The sequence below is a fragment of the Onychostoma macrolepis genome, chromosome 21 (genome assembly GCF_012432095.1).
Source record: "Onychostoma macrolepis isolate SWU-2019 chromosome 21, ASM1243209v1, whole genome shotgun sequence".
NCBI classification, from domain to species: domain Eukaryota; kingdom Metazoa; phylum Chordata; class Actinopteri; order Cypriniformes; family Cyprinidae; genus Onychostoma; species Onychostoma macrolepis.
In genome coordinates this window covers 29,153,394-29,166,470 of record NC_081175.1, presented here as the reverse complement: position 1 = coordinate 29,166,470, position 13,077 = coordinate 29,153,394, and the positions used below count along the sequence as shown (strand labels likewise).

Genomic DNA, 13,077 nt, shown 5'->3' with positions numbered 1-13,077 from the left:
AATGAAAAATTATTAGTTTAAAACAGCTGCTTTCATTGTGTATATCTGTTAAACTGTAATTTATTTCTGTGATGCAGCGCTGTATTTTCAGCATCATTACTCCAGTCTTCAGTGTCACATGATCTTCAGAAACCATGCTAATATGCCGATTTGCTGCTCAACAAACATTTCTGATTATTATCAATGTTAAAAACACTTGTGCTGCACAATATTCATTCATTTGAAATAGAAATCTTTTGTAACATTATAAATATCTTTACTGGCACTTTTGATCAATTTAATGCATTCTTGATGAATACAAATATTTTCTTCAAAAAAATCCCACAGTAAAAATGCTTTAACTTATAAAAATATTTTCCCCAACACAGCTCAAACAGATTAAAGAAAAAAAAAAAAAAAAAAAAAAAACCAGCACACGTTTAAAAAATAATTTATTGTTCTTTATGTACAGGAAATATAGAAAACAGAGTAGAAAAGTTATTGTCCAGGAAACTCTCTGTACACTGCATTGAGAAGAAACTTTAAACTGTACAGATGAACAACTCAAGAGTACCGACTCACACACAAACCCGCAGAAACCAGATCAAACCCTCAGTCCACATGAAACCACATCATCAGTCCTGTGACGTCAGAGGGATTGTGGGTAATCTGTACCATGAACGCGTCCATGAAGCTCTTTGGTTTGTGAACATGATCATCAGGAATACTGCGAGGAGGAGAAACCGCAGAAACCGCTCCGTTGAGCTGGTTTTATGGGGTTTTGGGCACTTGTCAGCTGGTTTGGGAGTCACTGAACCAGATTAAACCAGATCAGACCAGATCTAAGCTGCTTGTTTGAGCCATTCGGGGGGGGAAAAAACAAAACAATAAAATAAAGATGCATCTCATTAAAGCTGCTAAATACTCCGAGACCGACTGTCAATAACGCATAAGAACTACAAGTAGAATAATAATAATAATAATAATACAAAGGCATTGATACATGTAGATGATTTGGTCCGTTGTGAAGGCAGCGCTTACGAGACAAACACTGAACACATTAATACTGACGATCCGTTCACGTCTCTTTGTCCTGCTGCTCAAATAAATACACAAACCTGCAATAATTCAATTCAGAAAAACAAACAAAAAAGTCATTGCAATAATGCAGTCAGCCGAGATCTAGTGATGAAAAACTGCTTATTTGAGATTAATATCATGGCTGTAAAATAAGATTGGGAAATAAATAATGCATGTGTTTGTCTTGAAGAGCAGCTCTGATGTTTGGTAAATGAACGCTCAACAGTTCACGGATCACAGAGAAGCGCTGAAGCAACACGACTCGCAGCTTAAAAACTGATAAAACCTGCCAAACATGATCCGGATCAGACTGGAGACGATCTCAAAGAACCTGCATCCAATAAAACAGGTGCCAGGCTGATAGTTCACCATTAACATTAAAACATGAAGCCGTCGTTCAAACACAAACTCAAACCAATAAAAACACGCTGATCAATAATCCTCAGATTCCCACAGATCTCATGATTCGGTGTGAAGAGTGAATGACAGCGCTGTCGGGCCACGTCAGATTCTCATGCACTGCAAGAAAATGCTTTCTTAGTATTTTTGTCTTTTGAATTTGGTTTTTATTTTTTTCCCAGTACAAATATATAAATATTATTCAATTAAATAAAAAATAAATGAAGATGATATATATATATAGAGAGAGAGAGAGAGAGAGAGAGAGAGAGAGAGAGAGAGAGAGAGTGAATGAAAAAAATAGTGATTTAAAAAAAAGAACAAAAAAAAAAAACACCATTAATTATGAATTTATCATCTTAATTGCAAAATAAATTATGCATGTGTTTGATTACATCAACAGTCTAAAAACTGATCAAAATAAAGTGAGTTTTGTCTTAAAACAAGAAAAATAAATCTGTCATTTTGGGGTCCATTAAAAAAAATCTAATTTTCCATGTGAATTATGTTTATTTTTTTAACCCCACTGGCAGATATTTGTTCTTGTTTTAAGCATAAATTTATTTCATTTTGTCATTTAATAAATAATTTTTTGCCAAAAATACCCAAAACATATATATAATATATACATATATATTTTTTTTTAACTCAATTAATTTTGATTGTTTATCAGAAAGATTTTATTTCTCAAGGAAATGTATCTTGATTTCAGAATGTTTGTACTGGAAAAGATAAAAACAAAAGACAAAAATACTAAGAAAGATTTTTTTGCAGTGTGGAGGTGAAGAGAGCAAAACATGATGCTGTTGACCACAGGATGTTGAAAACACAGCAAAACACACAGGACACTGCAGTGTGGACGAGCAGGAACACACACACACACACACACACACACACACTGGAGGTGTCAGGACAGCGTGCAGTCGTAGGATCCCTCCTCCAGCGGCTCGTCCTCCGGCTCCGGCGGTGTGTCGTCCAGGGGCCGGGCGCTGGCTCCGGCGGGGCCGTCCGAGGGCAGCGGATGAGCGGCGGTCAGCTCCTCGGCTCGGGGCAGCAGCAGCAGCGGAGGCTCGCTCAGTTTGGACGCTCCGGTCGGCTGGAAGGCTTCGGGCTGAACCTGCTCCACAGGAACCTCCAGCAGCTTCAGCAGCTGCGGACGAATCAGGTTCAGGAACGGCTTGTAGCCCAGACTGACAGCAGAGAGAGAGAGAGAGAGAGAGAGAAAGAAGAAATACTGATTTGATGGCATAATGTAAACAGGTTCAAAACAAGACTTTTGTTTTTGTTGTAAGAAACAATGACTGACACCACATATGGACATTAGTGTGAAAAAAAAACAAAAATAAGAAAATAAATAAATAATATCTGACCCCCACACTTTTGAATATATATTTATATATTATATACTGATATGAAAAAAAATAAATAATAATTATATATATATATATATATATATATACACATATATACATATATACATACATACACACACACACATCTGACCTCACATTTAGGAATATACATTTATATATAGTTATTAATATTTTTATGGTTTAATATAGTTTTCACTATATATATAAAAATACATATTGAAAATCATGGGGTCATATATTAATTATAATTTATTTGTTATATTTTGTTTAGTTATTATTTTATTGTTTAGATGTTCTATTTCAAATAAATGCTGTTCTTTTGAACTTTCTATTCATTTGTGAATCCTGAAAAATAAAATGCATCACAGTTTCCACAAAAATATTGTGCAGCACAACTGTTTTTAACATTGATAATAATCAGAAATGTTTCTTGAGCAGCAAAACAGGATATTAGAATGATTTCTGAAGATCATGTGACACTGAAGACTGGAGTAATGATACTGAAAATTCAGCACTGCGTCACAGAAATAAATTACAGTTTACATTATATTCACACAGAAAACAGCCGTTTTAAATTCCAATAATATTTCACAACTTATACTGCATTTTTGATCAAATAAATGCAGCCTTGGTAAGAAGAGACTTCTTTCAGAACCACTCAAAACTCTTACAGACTCCAAACTTTCAAAATTTGGAGGAAAAAATTAATAAAAAAAAAAAATGATTTTCTCATTAAATTTATATTTTAAGACATTTAATACATTAAATCTGCCATTCAAACCCTGTCCACTGATACTGACCAATCAGACGAGGCCCACAGGTCGACAGCTTTCAGACCGGCCCGGATGCTCTGGACCGTTTCTGGTGGCACTTCTGGACTGTCCAAAAACCCCACAACCTGCTTAATGACGCCGGCGTCTCGTAAGATCAGACCAACGATGACGCACCACTCCAGACAGCCGGCCTCCATGAAGACGTGCAGCAGATACCTGTCAATCACACTCACGTCAGCATCTCGTTATCAGACTGCTGCGCAAAACACTCAACTCCTGCCAAATAATGAGTGGAGAAGAAGTCGTCTGTGGTCGCTTGCATTACATTCATCAGACTGGAGTGACTCACCGCAGCTGCACCTGACTCTTATGTGGCCCTTTATTGGCCAGCTCCATGGAGATGTGCTCCAGCTCTGATTGGCTGAGACTGAGGGAGGAGAAATTCTCGTCGACCATCGTCCAATCACCATCCACCATTGAGCTGGTCTCAGTCAGGTCCGTGGCTGAACCGATGCTGCACTCCTCTCCTGATAAACAGAGAAAAATATCATGAGACAGACAGAAAGAGAGAGATACAGACACACAGACTGGTTTTACGCAAACCTTTGTTGATGAGAGGAGAGAGAAACGCCTCCTGCGTCTGCGGCCCTCCGTGAGAGGAGGCGGAGTCCAGTTCCTTTGAGACCGCCCCCAAACTGTCCAGCCAGCTGTGATTGGCTGTGGTGACCTGAGGGGGCGTGGTGTCCATGTCACTGTTCAGCAAACTGTCCGCAGACTGAGACTTTAGCAAACGAGAACTCAACACTAATGAGAGAGAGAGATCATGTGATTGATCAGTCGTCATAACTCATTTACATATAGTCTGCAGCAGTTACAAACACAGCCTGTGAAAATATACAGGTAAACTTTAGTTAAAAAAAACAAAAAAAAAAAACACTTAAAATAAAAAGAATCATTTATATTTATTTATATTATATTATATTATATTAATTTATATTAATATATATATATTATATATATATATATATATATATATATATATATATATATATATATATATATATATATATATATATATATATATATATATAGAAAATATATTGAGTTAGATTTTTGTTTTATTTATATGTAACATTTAGAAAATAAAAATTTATTTTTATTTATTAAAAATAATTCTATTTAAATATATGTAAAAATCTAAAAAATAAAATGATGTATTTTATTTAAAAAAAATAAAACATACATTTTTATTTTTAACTTTTTATTTATATTTAGATATAAAATTTAGAGAGAGAGAGAGAGAAAAAAAAAATTATGTGTGTGTGTGTAAATATATATTCTGTGATTTTCACACACCTGGGCGGCAGCGTCCGTTCTTCAGCGGCGAGCTAATGGAGCATGCTGGGATTACAGGAAATGGCCACAGGAAGTCCTTGTGCAGGCATTTGAGGGCAGTAACGAAGTCGTCGATCCGTGCAACCCGCATGCGCTCCCGACACAGCCAGCCAATCAGCTCGAAGCCCAGCTGAGCGGAGAAACAGCCCAGATCACGCAGTCTGATCTGTTCCAGCAGGTGTCGCGCGTGACGCCACAGCATCATATCAATGTAGAGATTCTCCGCAGAGTCACTGTCCTTACACCAGCGCTCTCCACTGATGACACACACACCATCATCATCATCATCATTTAAACTGAACCATGTTGTGTCTCACAGCGTTGGTCAAGTTACTTCAAAGTACAAGGTACTAGTAATTAGGGCTGCGTGATTTAGAGAAAATCTAATTGTGATTGCAATGGGGAAAAAAGCAAAAAATAAAAAAGCAACAACAATAATAGTAATTCTAACTCTAATTCTAATAATAATAATTAATATTATTATCTTTAAAATTAAACCAAATATGATATACTACTATTTATTTAAAACAAAAATCACTAGAATATATTATAATGTTTATTATAATTTTTTTAATGGAAAATAAATTAGTAGTATTTCAGGAAAATATAATAATAATAATAATAATAATAATACATTTTTATTTTATTTTATTTTACAGCACAACTGTAAAACAACAATACTAATATTTATGGCTGTCTTAATTTTTTTATTTTCAAAAAAGCTTCCCTTTTGTTGACAACAGCTGGTTTAGAAGTGCTTCTTATTGCAAGTTTGGGAAAATGGTTTATTTTATTAAATCCTTTGTTTCGATTCCAGTTTTATTTACATTACTAATATGGCTGTATGATTGATTGCAAAGTAGGTAAAATACAGTCAAGGTCCTCTCATTTCTATATCAGAGCTAAAACAGTGTTGACCAGCAGCATTTAACTACATATTTTGACGAGAATAAAGGAACAGGTTCAATTGAATGAACTGTCCAAACAAACTGATTCACTCAAATGAATCAGAGAGAGCGAGTGTGTTACTGTCTGAGACAGATTTAAATCACGTATGTTGTGTTACCCTTTGGAGGACGGTCCAGACGGCACGCTCAGGGTCTTCTGCAGGTTGAACTTTCCTCCAGCGATGCTGTCAGCCGACTGAGACAGACTGATGCTGCGGTTCCTGAAGAACTCGAAGCCGCCCGTGGAGCTCTGCTCCTGCAACACACACACACACACACACACACACACAGATCAGCACAGGAGCTTCAGCACGCAGCATCTCAGCCTCACACACCATCATCATCTCACCTGAGGGGTGGGTGTGCTGGGCGGAGTCTCGCTCTCCCCTGAACCAATGGCCTTCAGGAAGCGGATCATGTGACGACACAGATCCCATTTGCCCTGTTCCAGAGCCGTGTTGAAGAGCAGAGTGGCGTGTTGACGGCTGACTGCTGGAACCTCCATATTCTGAGAGAAAAACATGCAAATGCAATAATAAAAAAAAGAAATAAACAAAATGATTAATGATCTTCCATCATTATGAAAAAGCTGTTTAGGAAAACCAGGGTTTAGAATCACGATTGTTACATTAATTCAGACAAGAAAAAGATATTTGGAAATGCAAATTCATCATAAAACATTTTTAATAATAAATAAATGTAATAATATATAATAATAATAATAATAATATATTGTTATACATCTTGATTAAATTTTAACTGACTAATATTGATAATTATACTCAATTTGAAAATATCTATATTTTGTGTTGACTAGACCATCTTAAAATTGAATTTTTAACTGGTAAAACAAGCTGCATTACAGATAATGAAGCTACTTCACATTCTCCTTAACATAAATAATTGATTAAAAATAGGTAATTAAATGATTAATTATATTATTAAATTAAATAATAACGTTAAATAAAAAGTTACATTGCTTGATTTAAGAATTGCATCCAAGGTAGATTTAAAGGTCACCTTTTATTCAACATATGGCTCAAATGTAAAAACAATAAATGTTGTTTACAAATTAAGTTCTTTACAGATTCAGTATTTTTCCCCACCAGGAGCCTAGAGTTCAAAATTTAAGATTAAAAGGTAACATTAAACATTTATTTTTGATTGCACTTAATTTTGATTTGCAGAAATATTCACTATTTTTACAAGTCAGAAATCATGTAATTTAAGTTTTAAAGTTCACAATAATTCATAAAAATGCATATTAATTTGTGAGAATTCATCCTTTTAAAAAAATTCATACACACTTCTAGGAATTTTAAAATGAATTTTAAAAATGTAAAACTTAAAAAAAAAAAAAAAAATATTTAACATATTACAGCCTTTGTGATTTGACAATTATACTAAGCCATATCGTGACTCGTGTTTTATTTTTGATTAATCGTACATCCCTACTAGTAATGTAACGATGCAGTTCATGGACCAGAATTAAAGGGGTCATATGATGTTGCTAAAAAGAACATTATTTTGTGTATTTGGTGCAATGCAATGTGTTTACGCTGTTCGAGGTTCAAAAAACAAATTATTTTCCACATGCTGTACATTATTGTTGCTCCTCTATGCCCCGCCTTTCTGAAATGCACAGATTTTTACAAAGCTCATCGTTCTGAGAAGCGAGGTGTGCTCTGATTGGCTCTATCCAGTGCGTTGTGATTGGCCTAATATCTCAAGCGTGTGACGGAAATGTTACGACCCTTACCATGTGGTGATGCTGTGTGCGCGATGAGACTAAAACAATAAAACCCATTACAAACGAGGCATTTGTTGCATTCAGGGAGGACATAATTACGGATTATAATGACTTGTACTGTCTTTTTACGTGTTGCATCACGCCGTGTAAACATAACATGTCTGCATTTGTGATCGGAGAAATAAACAAAAAGCATTACTCTACACTGCTCAAAACTCACGTTTGAATCGTCAGTAGCAAATTCTTTAAATAAATAATCGAAACGTACTTACAGGCTGTGAATCAGAAGAGCAAGACTGTCCTTGCGACGTTGGAATTGCCCCACTTTATAGTGTTCACAGCCATTCATAGTGTTCACACTGCAGGCTACTCTCTCCCAGGATAAGGAAATAGTCCTCTGTAAAATGCGCTGCACACACTCAAATATTTGCGTTGTACTGTTCTGGAACAGTGTTGTAAATATAACTTAACCACTGATTTCTAGTTGTGTACTAGTTTGGAAGGTCAAACAAAGTAGTTTCGCTTTCACAACGAAACATAGCATCTCCAGGACATGGCAACAGCGGCAGCAACAATACTACAGCGAGATTAAAAGTTACGCCTTCTTTCATTGCGTGTACGTTTGGGCGGTGTTTTGAAAATCTTCCCACACCGTGATGTAGACATGTGGGGGCGTGTTTGAATGAGCTGTTTTAGGAAGGCGTGGCAGTCTTCACTTTTAAAAGGATATCTCTTTGGGTTTGAGACTTTAATCTTTGAAACTTTACAGATCTTATGTGTGCACAAACAGCTTGTAACACTTTAAACATGTAAACCTGTAAAACATGAAATCGCATCATATGACCCCTTTAAAGAATCTTCATTTTCTGAATCGATTCAATTGAATCAATTGAACTAAAAAAAGAATCAGACATCCCAAAGCTACTTTTACATAATTTAAGCTTAAACCAAGCTTTTTAAAGTGCTTTTTTGAGCTCATATTCATATAAGTTTGTAAAAAGTTGAACATTTGAATTGAATTCACGTATCACACCACAGAAACGCTTCAAGTGGGTTGAACTACCGAAGACAGAAAAGATACGAATGTGTGACTACAAAACCAGTCTTAAGTGTCAATTTTTCGAAATTAAGATTTATACATCGTCTGAAAGCTGAATAAATAATCTTTCCATTGATGCATGATTTGTTATGATAGGACAATATTTGGCTGAGATATGACTACTTGAAAATCTGGAATCTGAGGGTGCAAAAAAAAAAAAAAAAATATAGAGAAAATCGCCTTTAAAATTGTCCAAATAAAGTTCTTAGCAATGCATATTACTAATCAAAAATTAAGTTTCGATATATTTACAGTAGGAAATTTACAAAATATCTTCATGGAACATGATCTTTACTTAATATCCTAATGATTTTTGGCATAAAAGAAAAATGGATGATTTTGACTCCTATAATGTATTGTTGGCTATTGCTACAAATATACCTGTGCTGCTTATGACTGCTTTTGTGCTCCGGGGTCACATATAAATGGTGAGCAGCTACAATTAAGAGTGATTTTAAGTGACTTATTTCAAACCCAATATTTTTAAGTATATGTTATGAATGTTGTGCATCTCTTGAAGTTTCCGCCTGACCTGCAGGATGATCAGGTAGGATGCGGCTGTGTCCAGATCCTGCGCCATCAGGCACTCCTCGAACAGGTCTTTGGGGTTCCCCACAGCGGCGAACAGGTAGTTCCACAGCGCGTATTCGGTCTTGCGCGCGCAGTGCACAATGGTCTGCAGGAAGAGCGGGAACTCGGTCACGAACTTGGCGACGGTGGGCAGCAGCGGGTCGGGGATGGGCTCTCTGGACGTGGCCTCCTCCTCCAGCACCACATGCACCATCAGCTCCAGAACGTGAGGGAAGTAAGGCAGCGTGGCACAGGACTGTGCCAACATCAGCGCCTGCTCTCCCAGATTGCGCACCAGCAGCTGTCTCAGGATGTGGTGGAGGTAGATCTGAGATGTCCGCTCCACCGTGCAAAAGGGGAAGAGCGCCTCCAGCGAGGACGAGCCGGGCCCGTCGAACAGCACTGTCTCGTTGGAGGCGCCCAGGATCAGAGCGTCCTCGAAGAGCACGGTGAGCGGGTAGATGTTGATGTGGAAGGGCAGCATGATCCGGCGCGACAGGAATGAGTGCGGCTTGCGGTGGTCTCTCGGGAAGAGAGGAAGCCACACCTTCATCCCCGCCTCACCGCATGAGAGCCATAGAGCCTCCATCAGGTGGCGTTTCTTGCGGTTGCTGCGGCAAGTGGTCCAGACGTTCTCTACGCACTGAGCCAGAACCACCGGCGGACAGAACGGAAGCTGCCGGAAGAGGACAGGTAAACTGTTAGCTCACCCAAAAATAATAGGGCGTCATTAATAGGGCTGCCCTCTAAAAGTCAACTAACCGTTAGTCAACCAGAAGAGGCTTGGTTGACCAAAATTTTATTAGTCGCAGAAAGAAAAAAGTATAAATCCACATTGGCAAAGTCATGCAGATCGTTAACAGCTGATCTATGTGGTAGGCTAATACAGTACATCGTGCAGGACTTCCAAACGCTCGCCTATCATTCATTGACCTCAAATATGGCTTATCATCTATTGCTATTGAAGTGTTTGCGAGGAGCGTGAAAGCTTAATAGCGCTCACTGCAGGACAGATGGAGGTGCTGGTGCACTCACTTGCTCTTAAAATACTCATTTTTGCTCAGACAGATAAGAATAATACATATTTCAAATCTGTAAAGGCTCTACATTTATTTGTGTGCACCCACAATAACAACAAAACATTGCACTTTTGTTAAAATAATGAAAGCAATCAGGATGCACTTTCTGCCGTCTTGGTCTCTGTGAACTTGAGCGCGAAACTCTGAAACTCTGTGTATGATTGCCTTACAGACATAAAAATATAGAGAGTGTGAAATGTCTACTTTCAAATAAATCAATTCAAATGGAAGACAAATATTCTCAGATTATGTCATTTGTATGAAACATGCGTACAGGCGCATCACTACTGCGGAGATGACGAGTCAGTGTCTTAAAAGATTTTAGAGTGCAGACCAATTTTTGTAAAAATGTATATAAATTATATAAAATAATAAAAAATATATAACAAATAAAGTAAATATTTAAAGCGAGTTTGAGAACACAGAGAGTGGGGTTTTCCCTGCAGAATTCCGAGTAATGTAGTTTATCCACCAGGAATTCTGCTGTTAAATGTGATTATTTTAAAAGAAGTTGAAATAATGCAGGTTGATGGATGATTAACAGCCTTGTAGCTCACAGTAGGTCTGTCTTTAATGGTTTATGAGTGGTCCCTCTATGGAGAAAATGAACGGGATTTTTATTTCTGTAACCCAACTATTGCACTCTATAGGATCAGGATGAGGGGCGGGGCATTAAACTCACCAGCTTCGCTTGATTGGCCGGCGTGTCCTTCTCTCGTACCTGTGGGCCGGATCGGTCTCTCTGCAGCATGATCAGCTGACCGGCCAAATTCAACAGGATACTCTCAGCCGAACAGGCCTGACACAAAAACACACACAGACGCCTCATGAGTATAGATACATATGTGTGTGTGTTTATGTACTGTATGTATGCATGTGTGTTTATGTACTGTGTGACTGTGTGTGGGAGTGTGTGAGTACCTGCTGCGGGGCTTTGAGCGTGATGCCGGTCTCTGTCCGGACTGACGTGAGGGTCACAGACACCACCAGACCGGGGTGAGGAATATACCGGGACATGGAGACCTCCTGCAGCAGCTCCACACTGGCCGACGGGTTCGGACTGATGACAGAGACCGATAACAATCAAGAAATGTTCAAGATAAATACAAGAGACATCCGCACATCTTCCAAACCGCTCATCCTATATGAGGAACATGAAACAGTCTGAGTCGTATCTATGAAGCACCAAACTTGAAGTAATAGAATTAAATCAAATTATTCAAATCAGATACTCTCCATCACAAAAAAAAGGAAAAAAAAAAGAAAAAAAAAGCTGTTTAGGAAAATCAGGGTTTAGAAAATCATGATTGATGCATTAGCTCATTCAAAAAAGAAAATACACATTATGAAATGCTAATTATTGCTATATAAATACAAAAATAAAAATAAAATAAACAAACCCCCAATAAGATAAAAAAAATATCAATAAATCAAAATCAAATAATACACCTACATATACATACAGAGTCTTTAGGTCATTTTTATTACTAAAGAAAATAAATATATTAAACAAATATAAAAACAATAAATAAAATTGTAAATAAAAAACATACACAGAGTGACTTTGGAAATGTTTATTATTAAAAATGAAACAAACAAAATCAAAAATAAAAATAAATAAATATACATACACATGAAGTCAAATTTGGGAATGCTGAATTGTGTGTGTAAATCTTGTTGCATGCGTGTAAAAAGCAAAACCACTAACAATCTGACAAGTATATAATCTGCAAATATCCAAGTAATAAAAGAAAAAAAAAGGGAAAAAAATATATTAGAGTTTTTGCTTTTTACACATGCAACAAGGTCAGAAGTTAGTCTCTTATATAAATATATAAAATTAATTTCTTAATTTAATAATTTAAATGTAGCACAAGTTTTGTGAAAGTGAATGTTTTGACACGGTTTAATAATATGTGTAGTGTTTTCATAAATTACTACAACATAAATTAAAGTACAATTAATTTCTGATTATCTATTTATTTTTTTTTTTTATTTTTAATGCATTTGGCAGACGCTTTTATCCAAAGCGACTTACATTGCATTCAAGTTACTGTTTTTTCATTTTTTATCAGCTCTTGCTTTCCCTGGGAATCGAACCCATGATCTTGGCGTTGCTAGCGCCATGCTCTACTATTTGAGCTACAGGAAAGCTTTTTAAGCTATTTAATTATTGTTGCTCCATGTATGTGCATGTATGAATGTGTGTCACCTGTCATGTCGTCTCTCGATGCTGTACAGGCAGATGGAGCAGTCGGCCCGGAACAGAATCACCACGTTACGAAACACGTTCAGCAGCAGCGTGTCGGCGTGAAGTTTAGTGACGCTGGCAAACGCGTTATCCAGGTTAGATGTGCGCACGTATAACCTCAGCTGCAAACCAAGAAAAACAGGAGTCAATTAATCAATGAACGGTTCAATCAACACTGATAAATCAGAGGAATGTTTATTTAATCGTTCTTGCCTCTTCCTGCCGGTCAATGAAATTGTAACAGGCAACAACAACAAAGTCGTCCCACCACGCGAGACCTCCTGTCACCATCATATTCTGCTCCTGAAACACACACTTAATGTTAGAAAGTTTCCATCACACAAGTTATTTTTCTTTCAAATGAAAAGACGGTGATGCAGGC

The 13,077-nt window shown here is 37.0% G+C and overlaps 1 protein-coding gene across 2 annotated transcripts in view; it reads right to left on the bottom strand.

The window, feature by feature from the left end:
- Positions 1-414: 414 nt before the first annotated feature.
- Positions 415-13,077, bottom strand: part of ric1 (RIC1 homolog, RAB6A GEF complex partner 1) — a 49,583-nt gene continuing 36,920 nt past the window's right edge. For both annotated transcript variants that reach the window (XM_058758312.1, XM_058758311.1), the window contains exons 15-26: positions 12,909-12,998; positions 12,657-12,817; positions 11,366-11,504; positions 11,127-11,243; positions 9,328-10,041; positions 6,296-6,454; positions 6,066-6,202; positions 4,961-5,256; positions 4,208-4,408; positions 3,954-4,131; positions 3,632-3,820; positions 415-2,648 (exon numbers count right to left, since the gene is read on the bottom strand). In XM_058758312.1, coding sequence (XP_058614295.1) covers positions 2,366-2,648; positions 3,632-3,820; positions 3,954-4,131; positions 4,208-4,408; positions 4,961-5,256; positions 6,066-6,202; positions 6,296-6,454; positions 9,328-10,041; positions 11,127-11,243; positions 11,366-11,504; positions 12,657-12,817; positions 12,909-12,998 — 2,664 coding nt within the window. In that variant the 3' untranslated portion in view covers positions 415-2,365. The remainder of the gene's footprint in view (positions 2,649-3,631; positions 3,821-3,953; positions 4,132-4,207; positions 4,409-4,960; positions 5,257-6,065; positions 6,203-6,295; positions 6,455-9,327; positions 10,042-11,126; positions 11,244-11,365; positions 11,505-12,656; positions 12,818-12,908; positions 12,999-13,077) is intronic.